We start from the raw sequence: 13,014 nt of genomic DNA, 5'->3' as shown, positions 1-13,014 counted from the left end.
TTCTTTTTGGCCTGATGTCTTGTTACCTTACACTTTCTTTGTGTTGGAATTTTAAACTCTGGTCGATTTATGAGGACTATGGTGAACTGCTCCTCAGATCTCTGCAGGGTAAATCCAGACAGCTAGCTAGACTACCTTTCCAATCTGAGTTTTCTGTTGCACAACTAAAACTTTTGAACGTACACGTTCCTTCCCGAGGCTATTTTGCAACGGCACCGGGGCTCAGTGCGGCACTTACTCTGCTGTACCGTTTTACTCTGCTGTAGCATTCCTTTTTTATTACTTTTTAACTTATTATTTTATTGTAAGGAGATTCAGAAATAAATTAACTTTTTCTTTTTTGTTTTTCTACTCTTCTCTCTGTTGCTGTCTCTACTTCCTGTCTCGTCTTCTAGACTGACAAAAAAATCGACACACTGATCTGTTCCTCTTCATTCCCATATGCTCTGTACATAAAAGCATCCACTTTATACATATGGAGCTGTCAGTGTGATGGATGGACTTCCCGGTATGATCTCCCTCTCAGTAACACAGAGGAGCTACAGTAAAACATGATCGGTTCCTCACTTCATGCTGGGGTGTCTGTCTAGGTTGATGATTTATAGCTTGCTTTATGATTATATAACTCTTTTTACTCAGCAATACCTGAAAATAAAACATTTCTGTTACATGTCTGTTACTTTATTTCTTTGTCTTTTTGTTAGTTTCTTGCTTTTGTTGCAACTTGTAGTTCTTGTATATCATTATCCATCCATGGGTCGGGTCGCGGGGACAGCAGCTCAAGCAGCTCCAGCAGGGGACCCCAAACTTCCCTTTCCCGAGCCACATTAACCAGCTCCGACTGGGGGGATCCCGAGGCGTTCCCAGGCCAGGTTGGAGATATAATCCCTCCACCTAGTCCTGGGTCTTCCCCGAGGCCTCCTCCCAGCTGGACGTGCCTGGATTGGAACACCTTCCCTAGGGAGGCGCCCAGGGCGCATCCTTACTACTGTAGATGCCGAAACCACCTCAACTGGCTCCTTTCGACGCAAAAGGATCAGCAGCTCTACTACAAGCTCTTCACGGATGACTGACCTTCTCTAAGGGAGACACCAGCCACCCTCCTGAGGAAACCCATTTTGACCGCTTGTACCCTGGATTAATATTATTATTATGTTAAATGTTGTTAACATTTTAGTTCTTCTAATGGAATTTATCCCCTTCAGCTCTCTTCACTATATTTTGTAAGGGCATCAACGCATCTGGGGCTTAGTACACCCAGGAGGGTTGTGATTGGTTTAAAGAAATACAAACGAGCCAGAGGATTTTTTTCCCCCCCTATGCGAGCACAGACAAGCAGCGTTAGAGCTGTAATAATTCCAAATTTTGCTGTCGAATTAATTGTCTCAGAAATAATTGCGATTAACTATGCAATTGTCTCCTTAAGTCAAATTAAAAAATATTTATTTATCTATTTATTTTTCAAACAAATAAGGTTTAGAATGAATCCCAGGATACAAAAAATTTAACTACACGTCGCAGCGACGCACGCTGCTCGGCCGTGGCTTGGTAGCGTCGCATTTCCCCCGACTCATTTCCTGGTTCTCCTCCATAAACAACATGAAATCAAGGAGAGGGTTAACTTTTCCTGCTAAAGATTTTCCACCTTGGTCAGACAACACAGGGGAGACACTTTGTTTCTCTCACTAGGACTCTAGAGTCGGTACTCGCTCCAAAGCTAATCGCAGACACTCTCTCACTTCTCCCTCGCTCTACCACCCACTCCCCCACACACACACACACACACACACACGCCGGCTTGACGCACACACCAGCGCACAAGTATAAACATCAGGCCACTTACGTAGGCTACGGCGAAAGCTCTGCCAGGAGCCTCCGCAGAACTGTAAAACTTTACGTGATTGCGCACCCCCTCCACGCAGTTGCTAGTAGCCAAGGAGCCAAGCTTTGTAGCAACTCATTTGGCAACGGCTTGAATGTAACGGACATTCATTAATATCAAAAAGTTACACACTAAAGCTTTAATATGCACTGTCCATAATATGAAATGTTTTATAACCATCTTACAATCATGTGAGACACACAATGGTGTGTCAGTCCAAAGCTGAATGCTGAACATGCATTTGATGTAAAGACTGTATGTCTGTGAGGAGACATTCAAGGGGCAATATTGAGGCCAATTTATTGGACCAAAAAAATAAGAAAAACACCTGATGTAAGATGATCGGCTCCGATCTATAAAACCTGACAGGTATTCACAGGTTTAGCTTCCTCTGGCTTTCTTTTGGACATGCAGACACTCTGCCTCCTCCTGAATGTCACTGTCTATGAAATGCAGATGCTGGGAAAGTAAAAGTTCAAACTGAACCCAAATGAGCATGACATTCTCACAAATATGATATTATGACACAGTAAAAGGTTCTAATAAAAATGTCCTGAACTGATGTGAGAGAGATATTTAGTTTCTGCTCCTCTAAGTCAACTTAAAAGCCTCTGTCTGGACTATGTGGTATTTCCTTGCCTTATCATTAGAGATTATATTTCCTTTCTCTTTTGACAGCTGTCCTCTCATACAGTTCAATTACCATTAACCTTAAATCTTCTCTATTAAAGTTTGCCTCAAAAGCCAGCGTGGTCTGAGCAAGAAATCAGCACATGTGTGTCAAAAGAATATTTATGCACCAGGAAATGATCACAAATGAATAATTTCTGAATATCATTACACATTAAGGACTTGAGCTGAAGATCTTTGCCCGAACACGACAGGTTTGGTCTTCATTTCTATCATTTTACATGGGCTCAGGCCGGGCTTGCGCTCCGGGTTGCACCGTAAATGAGCGGTCAGGTGATGCATTTTGATTAGCGCGAACATGGATGCTGAGGAGGTGAAACGGAGGCTGGCCTCTGCCGATTATGTTTTGGTTGCATCGGCAAAGAAAGCAAAGTCTGAGATGTGGAAAACTTTTGACCATGTGGACTGGGTACATTTGAATAATGTCGGGCTGTAAACAGGTTTGGGCTTTTAAAAAACCTGTCAATCAAAATGTACTTGTCGGGCTCGGGCCGAATTCTGTCGGGCTCAGGCCTTGTCGGGCCTAACTTTTGAGGCCCGATTACAGCCCTATTAAGGACATTACTGCAACTAAGATTTGCATTACTGCCAAGGTTTCGGTCCAGGAATTTTTCCCCTGAACTTGGTTGTCTTCAGCTGGGAAAAAGTTTGAAAAGTTGAAGGTAAACCACCGCAAAGAGAAGTATTCTAGCTGAATGCTTCAAATGTGACAAAAACATCAACTCAATGGTGTCTACTGTTATCTGAGTGGAAGCTGTCCTGCATCTTTGCTTCATTGAGAGATTTCAGTGGTTGTCATAGCGATGGAAGCTTTTAAAAGTTGTATTTTTAAGATTACCTTGGATTTCTTTATTCTTTAGCTTTCTTTTATGCTTGCCAAATATCTCTCTCTCTTTTTTTTTTTTTTTTTTTTTTTTTTTTTTTTTCTCTCTCTCTCTCTCTTTTTTTTTTATTTGCTTTTATTGGCATGAACAAAAAACATGTTGTTGCCAAAGCAGTTTACAGAAAATGCTTATAGTACATATCACATATTAAATACATACAGTAGGTGTCACATATATTCTATACAGTGTAATAAACATACAGCATACTACATTACAAAACAATTACATAACACAATGTAATACTTAACAGTTTTGTACAATCTTATAGTGGTGAGTCCCTCAGGTTGTGGCAGGCAGATACATATTTAACTGCCAGTGGGGCTGCTGTCCCTTCTCCTAGGACAACTACCAGCTTCTCTTCTGATGTTAACCTTGAGAAATTTGCCATTTTGTTGGCTATTTTTCCAAAGTCTCTTAGTGAAGAGAATTTTTCACAGTGGAGGAGGAAGTGCATCTCTGTTTCTATCTCCCCTGTTGAGCAGTGAGCACATATACGTTCCTCTCTGGGCAGCCATGTCTGCCTGAGTCTTCCTGTCTCTACGGCCAGTTGGTGGTCACTGAGTCTGTATTTGGTCAGGACCCGTCTCTGCTTTAGATCTAGAGAATATTGATCTTTTGAATGATTCATAATCTGTTTTGTTCTGTTGAGTTGTTTTGAACCAGTGCTAATGGGAGCCTCATTGGTTAGCTTCACCATCAGCTGACTGAGGGCACTGTTTTCAGGATTCAGCTCTTGGGTTTTTAGTGCTTTAAAATGAAGTGTGTCTTTTTGGCTTAAATTAAGATGTGTCCAAAATGTAATAGCTCGTTTCTGTATATTTAGCAGTAATGGGAAACGTCCCAGTTCTGCTCGACAGGCGTTATTTGGGGTTTTCCTTTGAACGTTTAGAAATTTTCTACAGAATTCTGTGTGTAGGGTCTCTATCGGGTGCTTGTCCCAGGAGTCATGCTCCAATCTACTTCCATAAAGTGCTATCGGTACAATTACACTATCAAATATTTTAGTCCAGATTCTAATTGGGATGTTAATGCTGAACAGCTTGGTTTTTAAAGCATACATTGCCCTGCGTGCTTTTTCTTTAAGTGAATGTATGGCTTTATTGAAATTCCCTGATGCAGATATGGTCAGACCAAGGTAGGTATAATTTGGGTGTTATTCAAAGTAAAATGGTATTTGGTTTCTCTCTCTCTCTCTCTCTCAAGCATTTTGACCTTCTTTTTTCTTCACTTCAACACTTGAAAAAGGTGGTTGATACTCAACTGAATGCTGGCTCTACACAGAGCAGACACACATGCACGCACGCACAGACTAGTATCTGAGTTAAGAAACATCACTTTAAAGAAAAGTGATAATGAAGTGAAACAATTCTGAGCACTGTGCAGACATGAAGCTGCAATTAAGTTGCTGACGAACAAAAAACACAAACCTCTCACGCAGCTGCAAAAATACCTCTCACGCAGCTGCAAAAATAATTTTAAACTACACAGGGGGAGATATCTATATCTACATATTAACAACTAGCTCTGTTGACATAACAGTAGTATATATAGTACAGTAGTCATTATACTCTAGCTGAGTGACATTACTATAAGATCAATAGTGTCATGTTTGCTAGGTAGAAGCACCCGTACAGTACATCACCTCTTCAACAACCAACAATATAAGACTTAGAGAACCACAATATACTACAGTGGTTGTTCTGTTACTGTCATTTTTCAGTGTCCCATCTTACATGCTGTAACACTCCCCTAATGTGTTGTCACATTAAAGATTGAGTGTCTGGACAGTGTTGCATCCCACTCAGTACCCATACGTAGGCATGGCTGTAGTGCTACAGCAGAGGTAAACTAGCAGACCATTCAGGGTGAAACACACTTAAAACACTGAATGCAGTGTTCAGCTGACATGCAGACGATTACAAGCAGCCAGAGAACAAGCTGCAGTAGCAAGAGAAGTGATGCACAAAGGGATTCTTTTCGCTCTAACGTGTCACAGTTAGCCTTGAAATTCAAATTTATGCTGCAGTGAGACAATTTTTTGTTGGCTTTCAACCAGCAACACAATTTTATTGTCTAGAAAAGCTGCAGTTTCCATCATTTTTTTCCTGTCTCGGATTGTGTATATAAGGATCGTTTTTAAATTACAGATCAATTGAACAGTGTGTTTTCTGCAGCAGTGCTCACTGCAAATCACAGCAAACGATGTCTTCTTATAGCAAAGTCAGATCTGAATACGTGAATAAAAGAATGTGGACAAAACATTCAAAACAGAAAATCTATCACAATGGCAATGCAAAAGATCTTAAAAAGATCATGCGTCATGGAGTACAAGGAACAGCCAACAACTAACAAGACTTGTGGTAAAAAAATGTAAGCTATTAATTTAAGTCCAATTGGTATTCTAGCAACTTCTCCCTATTTTCAACCCATAGCCCCTTGATTCATATTCAACAACATGCCTTCATAGCCTTGATTTGTGACAAATTACAGAAACATAATTATTGGCATAACATTTTAAAACAAATCCACACAAATTAATCTCAACAAATGAAGCATTAGAATTTAATTACAGAGAAGAGGAAAAGTATTAAGGCAAATTTCACAGATGTGTTTGTTGATTTATTTAACTTTTTCCACAGTTTTTTAAGTTCAATAATTGCAGCATCTTTCCAGAAGTTAACGAGTAATCGTGTCAAATTACTGTGATTTCAATATTGACCGAAATAATCGTGATTATGTTTTTTTCCATAATCAAGCAGCCCTAGTCATGAGTGGATCTGATTCAGACGAGTCTCTCCTCGAGCTCAGGGTAAATCAAATCAACAACAAAAGCCATTCTTTCACTTCTGAAATAACATACAATGTTCTGCGCGTAGCCTAGCTAGGCCTACTGTAGGTTTGGTGTATAAATGTAGTATGTTAAAATACAATGAGGTCGAGCAGACAGTCAATGCGAGCTCGCCTCGGCTCGAGCCGATGTAGCACACAATACTGACTCAAGTGACTTGCACAACCCGGATCAGTTTAGTGACACAGAATAAATTAAATCCTTAAAAGGAAATCGAGTTTGCCAGGCCTAGCTGAGGGAGCGACTGAACAACCATGGTCACTCCAGAGGTGGATATCACCCACAATTCCTTGCAGTTACTCTGCAGGTATTTCTGATGATTTGTAAAATAGGAGTATAGCGCTAAGCCTAAAAGTGCAGGTGCGTTACATTTATATCCCCCGCTCCTCCCAAACCCACTTTCCCTCTGCTCTCCAAGTGGCCTCCATGCGACGTATGCTGTTACGTAATACCAACAGCTTGGGGGGTAGGGGGAAGTGGAATTACCAATGAAATGCAGCAAAAATGTCATCTCTGAGTCTGGACCCAGACAGACCGTTATGTAACACTTTATCCCTCATATGATTATATTTGACAGTTTAGTGATGTCGGATGATGAAAGTGCGTATTGTGTTAGAGAAGTGGAGTGTGTGTTTTTTATGTGTTGAAGTTTGTGTGTGTGTGTGTGTGTGTGTGTGTGTGTGTGTGTGTGTGTGTGTGTGTGTGTGTGTGTGTGTGTGTGTGTGTGTGTGTGTGTGTGTGTGTGTGTGTGTGTGTGTGTGTGTAGTACAAAACAGGTATTTGCACGACTTTCAACTGGCTGCATAAACGCAAGGAACTGAAGAAATGTATACGTTTGAGTTTTTATACTCAGCTTTCCCATTGCATCACACTGAGCATAGAATACATGCATGTGCGTTATATACTTTAGTATTCTTGCAGTGTAACTTATTCTCTGATGTCACAATCAATGTCCACATATTTTTCTTAAACTCTCCTCCACTGAAAACCACCTCTTTGGACTTCTCTGAATTTGCGCACACAGCTTTTCAAAAATGTGCAGACAAGCCTTGAGAGTACAGTTATGATAATCTTTTTCTCTGCCCTTTGAAAACCAAAACATGCCATGAATAAAGCCTCGCTTTTAAGGCTGCAGAGAATAAAGAGAGAGAAGCGAGAGGAGGCCTGGCAGCAGTAACAGACAGTACTGCACGTGAGTGAATGACGAGTTCGAAACTGAGAGAGAAAGAACCTGAAAGAAGAAATGTGGCAAAGTGCAAGGAAAAACGTGAGCACAAGACAAAGAAATGCAGGAGGAGAGATGCACTAGAGTGCTGAGTGAACAGAAATGTGTTGACGGTTATAATTCAGAAATGATAAGGTAGAAAGTATAAATGTTTTTTTTTTTTTATTTATCTCCCAGGGGACACATTTGCTTAGGTTACAACAGTTTAATTGTATTCTAGTAGCAAATAACATGTTTGTCTTGCAACTGCTGCAGCTTGATTCTCTAGTTAATAAAATGGAAGTCCACCCTAATTTGTGAATAAACGAACACGGATTCACTATTAGAAATGCAAATCTGAGCTAAGGATATTGCATTTCCTTTAAGTGAACGAAAGGAAATGTTAAACTTGTATAAACACAAGTAAGTGCTTGTACTGCTGGATGAACCTCCCAGAACAGGTACAGTATCACTGGACACCGCATCCAAGAACATCCCATCCTCACTAACTGCCCTCAGCCTTGTCTCATGTTTACATAATGCACATGGCAGTCTAATTATAGCCTTTATTTGGGAAACGTCAGCATTATGTATTTGTGACAGCTGCTCGCAGAATTGTGCAGCTAAGACCTTTGCAATCCTCAGACAGTGGTTACTTCTAATGTTGTGGATTCAGAAGTATAAGATTGTTATTTTTCACTTAGAAAACTATCACCGTTGTAGGCAGATATGTAACTGGATAAACAGAAAACAAAAAGTTAAAAGGTGTACCCTAGTGATTTAAATTGGAGCAGCAGAAGCCGAGTTATCTTGACTTTTGGTCGCTAAATCAACCTCAAAATGCTTGATCCTACATTTCCCATAATGCAACACAAAATAGTCTCTTTTGTTATACCTCGTTCACGTCAGATGGGATGGATTGTGGTGATGGGGAAAAAAAAGGTTCCAATGACTTGCGAGTGTTCACGTAAAGAAAACCGTTCTGTGATTACAGAGGTTGTAGGAGGATCAAATACAGCGCATTGACAATATAACACCTTATTAATTTAATTGCGGTTGAACTACACTGAATAAGAAACAGTAATTATTGTTTTTAAATCTATAATCTATAGTTTAAAAAATGGCTACTGCAAAATCAAACCTGTTGTCATTAGCTGGGATAATCTGTAATTTGTCCTCTGCTCTGCATCTGTAATTTATGTAATTTTTTGTTGTGATGTTCTACTCTGATTTGTTTTATTTATTTAACTTAACTTATAGGGACCATCAACCTGTCAGGACTAAGGATGGAAATTAGCCTTTGGCTATAATCCTGTATATTTACATTCCTCGAAATGTTCATTAATATACACTGTCCCTTTTTGAAATAAATAAACTTAAGTTACATCATTTCCGTCTCCAAAAAATACTTTGTCTCAAAGAAATGTCAGCAGTGCGTCTATTCAAGAAATTCATGGTTGAAGGTGCAATAGTAAATAAGGTTTTATATAACAGCCTGTGAATCTAATCTTTGTCCACTGTAAAGCCAGAACAGAGCAGGTCATCAATTCATTTTCCCAGAAGTTACTCTGATGATCCTCTGACACATTTCTGAGATGATTTTAACATGTGTGAGTCAGAGATGATGCCTGATGGATTAACAATCCTGTGGTGATTGTGGATTACGGCTGGTGGTTTTGTGTGTGTGTGTGTGTGTGTGTGTGTGTGTGTGTGTGTGTGTGTGTGTGTGTGTGTGTGTGTGTGTGTGTGTGTGTGTGTGTGTGTGTGTGTGTGTGTGTAATAAATTTAAAACCGTTTTTTGATTTAAACCTGGTGTTATGCAATGCCTGTCAGGTCCCATTTTAAACAAGGACTAAATCACAGAAACAAAGATAAGAAAGTATTGTAATTGGTTTTCTGGATTATTTTCATCAATGGAGACGGACATAAAATTCACAATATTACAAAAGCTCATACGACACAACTAATCGGTTTAATTTCCATATCCTATCATCCGTGTTACTTTCCTCTCTGGTAAAAATATGTCTGTAACCTGAGAACATTCATAAAATGAAAACATAAATGAATAAATGTATCTTTTAAGAATACATTTGTTAATTGGATATCTTCCTGTGTTACCTTCTTACCCAAAGTCAAACTTACTGATGGCTTTTCTCCACTCATAAAGACAGTAGTTATCAGTGTTTCTAGAACTTTATATTGAGAACACAGTGTAGCTAGTCCCCAACACAGATCCACTGCTGTGTCTAAAGTGGTTTTGTTTGAATTATGGTGCATGCAATTCCCATGCTGTCCTGTACTGCGAGTTAATAGTGCAGCTGGAGGCCTTAGGTTTACTTGATCTCACTCACACCCTCTTTTGCAGCAATAAAAACTAGTCTAGTGCTACAAATGTTCCCAGTTCAGTCACTAATCTTGGCACCAAATAAGGCCAAACTTCCCTTCAGCTGCATCTATCCACCTCTCCAGTAATTCACAAGGAAAAAGCTAAAGTTAGAAAAAAAATCAGGGTCAATAATATTGAGCAGTTGTCTCATAACCTCTGAGACTAAGGGGAAATCATCAGCCCCACACACTGAGGTGTGGAACACTTCAAGTGCAGCGCTGAAATACATACTATTTATTTTTCAACTAAACTGTTGACTATTTCATTAATCAATCATCATTTGTTCAATAAAATATCAACAACTTCCAGTCACTTGTCTGACCAATGGCCAAAATCCTAAAAGGCATCCAGTTTACAGTGAGGAGAAGTAAGAGGTGGAAATCATGAATCACTTTGCTGATTCAAATTACTTCAAACTTAAACTCGAATTACTACGTTCAGTTCAGTTCAAAGATTTGTAGTCCCTGACTATGTAGTTCTTCAGAAGGTACATCAGTGAAGGCCCCAACACGAGGTGAATGCATATATTGATAAACGTGTTTGTACGTGTAGTGAACACCTCTTGCTAGAAAAGCAAATTTGAAGGAAGGTAACCAGCAAAACACTGGTATTTTACTTGATTAACGAATGCAATAATAAATCTGTCAAAAGTGTTGATAATTCACTAATCTATTAATAAGTCACAAGCCCTTTAGCACTGGTTCGGTGTATAATTATATGACACAACAGCAGTCCTACAGAGAACCACCTGAAAAGGGGACCAAAAAAGTTCTGCTACAAGAGACATTTTCTTTCACAGCAGATTATCCATCAATCCAGGTAGAGCTGACAGTGTGTGTGTGTGTGTGTGTGTGTGTGTGTGTGTGTGTGTGTGTGTGTGTGTGTGTGTGTGTGTGTGTGTGTGTGTGTGTGTGTCACACTGACCCAAATAAGAGCAGCTTTTGAGTCCCTGCCATTTCTTACACAAAACCACTTGCTGCCACATGCAATACAGCACAAATCACCACTATATACAGTAAAGTCTATAATCATGCCGAAATCGTTTTTGCCAGGATTGAATTCACTCAAAAAAATTATTTAAAAAAACATCCACTATGAAAACAACAACACAGCGTTAGGACAGGAGAAAGAAAAAGAAACCCACCACTAAAAGTCATTACAAACTACTCATTAAGAGCGCCAGAGATAAACCATAAGCGGATATTTCGAATTTTCGTGAGCGTAAAGACGAAAATAATGCGCATTAATCCGCAGCCCGCGGAAATACTCTGGATAAACATCTTGTCACCGTAATGAAACGGTGAGTGTGCAGAGAGCACTGTTGCAGCAGCACTTTCAAACCTGAACCCACCCGCAGGGATCATTGTTAATGAAGTGCTTTACAGCATAGCAACTGTCAATCATATTGATGAACAAAGCCTTAGCCTCCTGTTGCCATAGAGAATCCATGAAGTGAACAGACAGACAGCCTGATGTGCCCTTTTTTTCTCCATGGATAAAAACTCAGCATTAGAGTATTAGAGTATTGGTGATGGATTCATGCAGCTGGGGGTCTAGTAAGTGCATTTTAAAAGCTTCCTTACCTCGAACAAAGGTGGAGTGCCCTTGTCTGGAAGTGTGCATCCCAGTAATTCAGCCAGGAACTTTGCCATATAGATGTGAGAGGTGCGCTCCAGAAATATTCCTGAAATGTGCCGGGGTGAGGTGAGGAGAAGATCAGAGCTGAATCAACAGGAAAGTCCTCTTTCTTTCAGCCTCGGGAACTTATTTGTGGCGTTCAAGGACCCTGCGCGCATCCCTCCTTCCTTCTTCTCTTTCTTCAGAGGCGAGGTGCGAAATACCGGCCGAGTGAGCGATGTATCCGCTCGATGTGGAGCTTACAGCCTGTAGCTCTCGCCTGTAAAATCCTGTGTCGATGAATGGTCTCACAGCGGTGTGGAGGGGGACACATGCAGGTGGGGCCGGGCGGAGGGGGAGTGGGCGGTCCAACGAGTTGCCAGGTGGTTTTCATCGACGGGGTTGCCCCGCCATTCAGAGACGGGACTGGAAGGTAAACCTGCAACTGAAATCACTTTAGCTTCATTAAACCTCAAATTCATTATGTTATTAGAATTGTTGGACGCAATATCTTTTTTTTTCTTTTTTTTTTTGATAAATCTTTTATTGGACGCAATATCTTAAAGTTTGACCACAAAATAGCCCAATGTTATTTCATTTCACTACCTGTATTGTATTCCATGACTGTTTGAAAAAAAAAGATTTGACATTGAATTAGGTGGGAGAACTGGGAGTAAAACTATACTGCCTTTATAAGGAATAATACAGTTTAAAGAAACAGGTTAAACTTGATGTAAATATTTGCAGGGATGTACAAAATCTCAAAAACATTTCACTGTTTAAATGCTGGTGTGGCTGAGCCTTGAGAGCAGCATATTAATGCCTACTATTTAGTTCTGAGTCTACATTGTCTGGGTGTCTACATATATTTGGCCATAAAGTGGGTTTATGTAATCTATCAACTGAGGGTTTTTTTTAAACAATCTTTCTTTGTAAATTAGATCATAGCCCCATTTTTCTTCAATTCCCCATGGGATTAATACATATCTCTCTGTATCTACTGTATTACTTATAAACAACCCAGTCTCAGTTCACGGCAGTTCGTGAAATGGTCACGTTATTTAATCTATTGATTCGTGTTCACGGTGGATGTGTCAAACTATTAAACTGCTGTGAGACCGGTTTGTTATAAATGAACAATGAGCAGTTTACCCTGTCACCAGGGGTTTGGTTGAGTTGCATTTATTGAATAATAATGGGCTCACAGGACACCTGGCTGGATCAGGAGCTATTGCTGTGCACAGGGTGGTGGGCTTTTAATATTCTATTTCCGATTTTGCAATTTATTAGATTATTTTTCACAAGTTCACTGTTGTCATGTGAGACAGTGATGCATATGTTTGTCTCGTGTTGTTAAATTATAGTCGTTTTTCCGCAATATTCATCAAAAACTCATAATCCATTCACAGCTTTTGTTTTTGTCCCGGGGTCAGGATGCCTCGTGGGGTGAGAGATGATTTTGGTTGGCATTCATGTAATGCAAAAACATCCTTTTTTGGAATT

At 39.9% G+C, this 13,014-nt stretch overlaps 1 protein-coding gene across 1 annotated transcript in view; it reads right to left on the bottom strand.

Annotated features, from left to right (window-relative positions):
• The window catches only part of rasgef1ba (RasGEF domain family, member 1Ba), a 137,188-nt gene extending 125,393 nt beyond the window's left edge, over positions 1 to 11,795 (bottom strand). The window contains exon 1 of the mRNA XM_039802789.1: positions 11,478 to 11,795. Within this exon, the coding sequence (XP_039658723.1) occupies positions 11,478 to 11,546 (69 nt within the window). The 5' untranslated portion in view covers positions 11,547 to 11,795. The remainder of the gene's footprint in view (positions 1 to 11,477) is intronic.
• Positions 11,796 to 13,014: the final 1,219 nt, after the last annotated feature.

This window comes from Perca fluviatilis, chromosome 6 (genome assembly GCF_010015445.1).
Source record: "Perca fluviatilis chromosome 6, GENO_Pfluv_1.0, whole genome shotgun sequence".
In the NCBI taxonomy this organism is placed as follows: Eukaryota; Metazoa; Chordata; class Actinopteri; order Perciformes; family Percidae; genus Perca; species Perca fluviatilis.
This window is presented reverse-complemented; position numbering and strand designations above follow the sequence as displayed.